This window comes from Protopterus annectens, chromosome 17.part0 (genome assembly GCF_019279795.1).
Source record: "Protopterus annectens isolate FY-2018-M chromosome 17.part0, PAN1.0, whole genome shotgun sequence".
Lineage (NCBI taxonomy): Eukaryota > Metazoa > Chordata > Ceratodontiformes > Protopteridae > Protopterus > Protopterus annectens.
This window is the reverse complement of record NC_056751.1, coordinates 174,890,594-174,897,486: the sequence shown is the minus strand read 5'-3', so window position 1 is coordinate 174,897,486 and position 6,893 is coordinate 174,890,594. Positions and strand designations below refer to the sequence as shown.

At 40.4% G+C, this 6,893-nt stretch overlaps 1 protein-coding gene and 1 long non-coding RNA gene across 4 annotated transcripts in view; one reads left to right on the top strand and one right to left on the bottom strand.

Annotated features, from left to right (window-relative positions):
- Positions 1–1,292: 1,292 nt before the first annotated feature.
- LOC122791544 lies at positions 1,293–4,233 on the bottom strand. The gene is made up of 2 exons (XR_006363164.1): positions 4,105–4,233; positions 1,293–2,371 (listed from the first exon to the last, which is right to left on the bottom strand). It is a non-coding gene; the product is annotated as an uncharacterized LOC122791544 (long non-coding RNA).
- Positions 3,706–6,893, top strand: part of KCNN2 (potassium calcium-activated channel subfamily N member 2) — a 544,190-nt gene continuing 541,002 nt past the window's right edge. For 2 of the 3 annotated variants that reach the window (XM_044059289.1, XM_044059290.1), the window contains exons 1-2: positions 4,288–5,244; positions 5,778–5,873. In XM_044059289.1, coding sequence (XP_043915224.1) covers positions 4,288–5,244; positions 5,778–5,873 — 1,053 coding nt within the window. Of the gene's footprint in view, positions 3,803–4,279; positions 5,245–5,777; positions 5,874–6,893 lie in introns of those variants that run through there. The other variant, XM_044059288.1, reaches the window with a different exon arrangement.

Below are 6,893 nucleotides of genomic sequence, written 5' to 3'. Positions count from 1 at the left end.
ACTTTGAACATAGCCTGGTGAAGTTCAGTCTATATGGAACAATGACTAGGCCTTTCTCTACCTGGAATAAAGCCCATAAGCTACCAAAGGCAAAAAGTTGCATAGCAAATTTAGGAATGATAAACTGTAAAAGTAGCTGACTACAAATCCAGCTCCAGACAAGTGACAAGTGGAGTACCTCAGGGTTCAGTCCTGGGACCACTCTTGTTTGGCATCTACTTCTCTGAAGTACAGGCCAACACTAAGGGACTCTGGCTAACAAAGTTCGCAGATGACTGCAAACTGGGAGCCATTACTGAATCCCCAAATGATGTGGATATTCTACAAAAGGGCCTTACAGAAACAGATGCCTGGTGCTAGAGCCATGGGCTCAAGCTTAATGCCAAGAAATGTATAGTTATCCCCTTTGGAAAAAAACATGCACCCATGAATTACCACATAGGTGGCAGGACACTAAACATCGAAAGTGTGATGAGAGACTTAGGGACACAGGTGGACAGTGGTCTCACTTTCGATAACCACATCGCCACAACAGTCAGGAAATCCTTCTATGTGGCACACCTCATCACTAAGGGCTTTTAATCCAGAAAAAAGGAGGTCATTGTCCCACTGTACTCATCCCTCATTAGACCCATTATAGAATATAATGCCCCATTTGGTATGTACCTCACAAGACATCTGCAACAGCTGGAAAGGCCACAGAAATACCTCACTAAAAGAATCACAGGCCTAAAGCAGATGCCATATGCTGACCGTCTAAAAAAATTCCAGCTATACTCTGTGGCATATCGTCTAATCAGAGGCGATCTCTGCTTAACATACAAGGCCATGTCAAACCCTGAGCTGTTGGACATGCTCCACTTAAAGAAATCCCAATCCCTCAGAGCCACATGCTCCAGGGGATCTAAACCTTGTCATCACAATGAACAAAACATGCTGGAGGGATAGGTTCCTGACCCAGAGACTCCCCATACTCTGGAATAGACTGCCCATACATGTCAAGCAGAGTGCCTCATTGGCCCTCTTCAAAAGGAACCTTGATGATTGGATGGGAGATAGGAAATTCACCCCGGGGATCATGTCAATCGCCCTGCTAGACAGGGATCCAGAGAAGTAAATATTGTAGGAAGAAATATCCAGGGAATTGTTATGGCTAGGCTTGCATAGGCTCTAGGGCCGATAGCCTAGTACCAACCTATGAACCTAAGCCCATTTTTCATACAAAAAAGTAAACAAAATGAACAGCTACAGCATTACCACATTTTGTATTTTGAAGAAGGTGCACCAGAACAGACAGTTTGCCATTTATTGAGGGACACAAAGTAAATAAACAGTTTTAACAAATACACATAAATGCTAGTTTCATAATAACATTTTAAAGTCCTTACTTATTAAGCAATGAAAATTGAAACCTAAAAGCTGCATTCGTCTGAATTTGAATATAGTAGGAACATAAAAACTGGTATTTTAAGTATATTTAATAAGAAAAGAAGATTCGGAAGCAGGAGTGCAGCTACAAAACATCTTTACTACTCACGGTCTCGTATTGTTTCCTCCTCCACATTTCTCCAGATGTTGCCACCAAGTGTTTAATACATGTACGAATAATTGTCAGCGGTTGTCCCCTACAACTACAACCAAGTTTTTTTTTTTCAAGGAGTATTACTATTTTAAGCAAGTTATGAAGAGAACTGTGTTTGGGGCACACTTATGTTTGCATGTATGCTGCTATCTGTGTGTGTGTGTTCAGAGTAATACTCAGAGTCAGCTGACTGACTTAATAGTACATTAAAATACAAGGGTTCTCCGTCTCTTCTCGGTAGCCTGTGTTTACATCAGGAGGTTACAAAGAACGCCAAAGAGAGAGAGAGAGAGAAAGACAGCGAGAGCGAGACAGAAAATAAATGCCCCGTTACAGTTGGTTATATGCAACAACAATTCACTTTCCCATTTCGAAATATAGTACAGCACAGTATAGTAAAAGGCCAACCCTTTTTAATAATGTAGTATACGTCTTGGCAAAAAATAAACTTCGAGCAAAGAAGCAGCTGGCGACTAACTCTAGTGAAGGTACAGAATTGAATTTCAGGAAAGGGAATCCAGGTCAGAAATCCAATTACTTAATGAAAGGGATCTAATTTCTGCTAGAAGTTCAGCTGACCCATTAAACATTCCTCCGAATGCAAATCCTTTGTGGTTGTGAAATAAGACAACTGTTCTTTCAATAAAATGTTGCTTCTGCTTCTTTAAGATATCGAAGGACTTTCTTGAAAAGAAGTGTGCATTGATCCTGCGCAGTATTTCTCTTTCTGATGGGAAAGCTGTCAGGAACCATGTTGATGTGACAGCATCCCTCGTAGCTGTTGCTATGCTGCAAGAAAGACAGAAAGGATTGCTGAAACATGCTTACACAGATTAGGCAAAATAAATAAGCTAAATTAAAACCAGCAAAACATATACATTTATTATCGTGAAATATCTTTGTTCAGTTGTCTATACAAATTAGTACTTGGACTTGCACCGTCCAAGTTATACAGACAGATGAATACCTCCCAACCTCTTGGTGCAAAAATTCTAGACAAAGCCAAAATTAATGGTGTACAAAGGCCCAAAATCAGGACCAGATTTTAAATATTGTTCTTATGACCTTAGACTGTTGCTAGAATAACAGGCTTTGCATTAATATGTATTTCTTGAATTATATCAAGTCGGAAATGCAAACATATGCCATCGTTTTGTGACTTCAGTCTCCAGCGATTTGCCAGAAAAATACAACATTTAACAGGCCAAAATTGTGATTCAAGAATCTGGAATTTCTGCTACAATCTGGTCAGCTGAGAGGCATGAGATGTTAAAATATCCAGCTTGAAGAAGTGAATCCGTGTCCTAGTGTAGTATTCATTCTACTATGGTCTTGGACATTCCATCCTTGCAGACTGCTCTCTTCTGATGTCTGTGTTAATTGTTGACACTGTACTAAATAAATATCATGACAATAAAACGTGAATATATAAAAAATCTACTATTTTAAATAATAGTCCGTGATAAGCAACATTCCAATGGTTTTAACTCAACTCCAATTTAAATACCGTACATTATTAAGTGCGCGCAGAATTTAGGTCCCACCGTCCCAGTTTATGATACAAAAGTAGACGGTAAAACTCAGTGTGCCATCATCCGGTAATGCAAAGTTCATAGTATACTGGGAATGCTGACACACTGAAGTTTTACTTCTGACCCGAGTCAGAGTGTGATAGTTGTGACAAAAGACTGGTGGAATTGCCTCTTTCGGGAGAATATAATAGTGTGGGATTTTTCCCGCTTACATTATCATTCGATTTTTTAGAATTCTTAAATGTAGCAGACGCAGACCTTTCATCCTGCAAACAGGTACAAGCTCGTCTCGAATATACTGTAAAAACTGACGCGCCACAGCTGCAGTAAAAAAAAAACTCGCCTTATCAGAAAAGTCTGGCAGTAGGGCAGTAGGTGCAGTCCTCATTTGACTTTAACTGTAACTAAATTAATATTGTCAATATGATGGAGGCGTGAACGGTTGTCTCTTACTACCAATGATTCTAATTACCATTGCTACTAAAAAAGAGTCACGTCCCTGTTGGCCTTTATAACATAATTGACAGCATTTTTTTAGTAAATCACTTAGTAACGATTTGATGCATACTGGCTTTCGGTATGATGCGTACAGTAACTGACACGTGTTTAACTGTGGGACTGTTTGAAGGCAAACTTAGCAGCATTTAAAAGAGAAAGAAGCAGGGGCAATTAAGTGGAAAGGAGACAGGTAAGTAGTCGGAGATACTTTATAAACAGTTATTGGCCGTTTCCACGGATATTAAGACTCGGACACCTACACTGTTAGCGGAAGACTTATGAAGTGTTGGGATATCATAGTATAACAGTTCAGCAATGTTAAAAGAAGTGTACTCTGTTTCGAATGTGCAAATTGAGATTTGAATTTGAATAATAAGCAATAGCTCTGTGCCATTCACTATACAAAGGTGTCTGCAGGTCCAGAAATTAGAGGTCTTAGAAGGAATTAATAATCTTGAAAATGTGGTCGTGTAATAAATCGTTGTACAATACCTGTGCAGTGTTACGTTTCCGAAAATATGACTCTTCCAATAAGCAGCTGGGATATGTCTGTTAGAACAGAATCCTTCCCAATAGGGATATAGGTCTCCCATAAATATCTCACTTCCTCTGTCAAGATTTTTTTTTCTCTTTTTTCCTCCGTCTCATCACTTTCCTTCTTTTGCAGGTGACGTCATGCCTCTTGTTGTGGTTCGCCCGACCAATCGGACCTGCTGCATTGATACTACGGGAGCCGGAATGGGACTACCACCTCCATCACAGGACTTCCCTATTCCTGCAATAACGCATTGCGCAGAGGCGCGATCCTCCTGCAGCTTTAACGCCTTTGACATGGAAACCCCTTTGCAGTTACAGCACAGTTTGTTCCGCGAGCAGCAGCAACATCATCTGCAGTGTCAGAGTCACGGTGATCATCAGTTCCTCAACCAGGATAGTCCTTGCAACCATTGTAACAAATGCACATATGTGGCGAACGATAACCTACACCTTTTTCATAATTCCTCCCCCCTAGCTGGAGCTTACAGAACCAACTCTTCGCCTGTCTCCTCCTCTTCTAGACAAGGCAGCCAACTTAACGTGAGCGAGTTTACGCCTTCCAGTCATGCCAGTTCGTTCAAGCAATACCACTGTCATCATCACCATCATTACCAGCAGTGCCACAGCCGGCAGCAGGCAAGTCCAACAAGCCACCAAAGGGAGAACAACCCTTTCACCGAAATAGCCATGAGCAGCTGCCGGTACAACGGCGGAGTGATGCGACCGCTGAGCAACCTGAGTTCGTCCCGCAGGAACCTTCATGAACTGGACTCTGAATCGCAGCCTTTGCAGCCCATTTCAGCTGGAAGTGCAGCACCGGAGGTAGTCATCTCCAAGCCAGAGCACAACAACTCAAACAACTTGGTGCCCTACGGCTCTGGTGGTGGTGGCGGTGGTGGAGGAGGAGGGGGTTCGGGGAACAGTGGTGGGAAATCCAGTAAAAAGAAGAACCAAAATATTGGCTACAAGCTAGGGCACAGGAGAGCTCTCTTCGAGAAAAGGAAGCGACTGAGTGATTATGCTTTAATCTTTGGAATGTTTGGCATCGTTGTGATGGTTATAGAGACGGAACTTTCTTGGGGGGCGTATGGAAAGGTAAGGGAGTCTCAAAGTTGGAGCCTTATGCAACACTGGAGTACTGTACAATGTCTGCACATGCGTACAGATTCGTGGTATTGAAGTGTGCTTGTAGTTCTGAGACACTAAAAAGATTCGGTAGACTTTGTGTCACTTCTGGGTGAGTTTGTATTTACAAAGAAGTCTTGGAAATCACGTTCTCCATAATTTGTCCATGCACCCTGTTTTGAGCAGCCAGGTGGATGTGCCTGCCTTTCTTCATTCCATTCAGCTGAATCCTGTTTAATGTGCACTCTACTGTAAAATTTGATTTTTTAGTGGAGCTGCTGCAATGCCCCTCCCCTTGGGTGCTTTATGAAGTTATCTCAAAGCTCAGGCATATATGTATATTAATAACTGTTTAAAACATTATTTGTTTAGTCAGTTTCCAAGTATAAATTTTATTTTTAGCGGCATAAACATGAAACAAAACTGGTAAGTGACAAAAAAGCAAACGTTATGAAATTGAAATTCTTCTGCCGTCTTTTAATGCAAGTATTTTTTTGTTACAGATATCGCTATATTCGTTAGCTCTAAAATGCCTTATTAGCCTTTCTACGATTATTCTGCTTGGTCTAATTATTGTATACCACGCACGAGAAATCCAGGTAAATTTCCCGTTTTTATATATGTATGTAATCGGTAGTAAGATGCGCTGAAGAATGGGATGAGAATGTAACACTGTTGTTTCTGTCTCAAGTACCACTTAAGACACCCCCACGTGGTCTTCAGACAACGTTGGCAGATCAGTCCCGGTAGTAGTGATGCCTCAAGAAAAATTAAATGTAATGTATTGCAAATTCATGCATCTGTCACAAACGTTCAGTTCAGACCAGATATACCGTACTAGAGAGATGGCGCTATTATCTTTGCGTGATTTTTAAATATAATTCAGTTTACAAGTAGTATACTTAAAAAGTTTAAAACATTTGATAAAGAACTTTACATCGTGTGTGTGTGTGTGTGACAGATGCATGAATTTGCAATACATTAAATTTAATTTTTCTTGAGGCATCACTACTACCGGGACTGATCTGCCAACGTTGTCTGTATACCATTGGTTTCCTAGTATACGTGGAGACATTTCAGTTATTAAAATCCAGCATGCTTGTGGTGTATATACACCGTTACCAAATAAACTGTGGCCGTCAGTTCATTCACTCAGCAACTTTACTTGTGAAATTGAACATTATTTTATTAATGGAAGTGTATGTTTAGTCAGGACTTTGAAGTAAATGATTCATAAAAAAAACAGTTGGTGAAAGTGTTACGTTTTAATGGCAAGCACATTGTGGGGTTCTTCGGAACAACTATAAGGGACATTTCTGCAAACTGCTAAATGCCTGCATGGGCTATGGGGTACTTTCGAACAGTCAGAATGGTATTTCTCCAAATTCACGCATATCTGTGTAGGATTCAACTTGAACATTTCTATTCCATGAGTGCTGTTTCAACACACACACCTGCAATAATGTTTCAGTACTACTAAAGGGACATTTTGGTACAGACATTTTACACGACACGGACCTGAACTATTACATAAAATATAAGAAATAATTTTGTCCTAAAATCTCAGGACATATGCCATTTTACAATAATGTTTCAGTACTACTAAATCCATTTAAGTT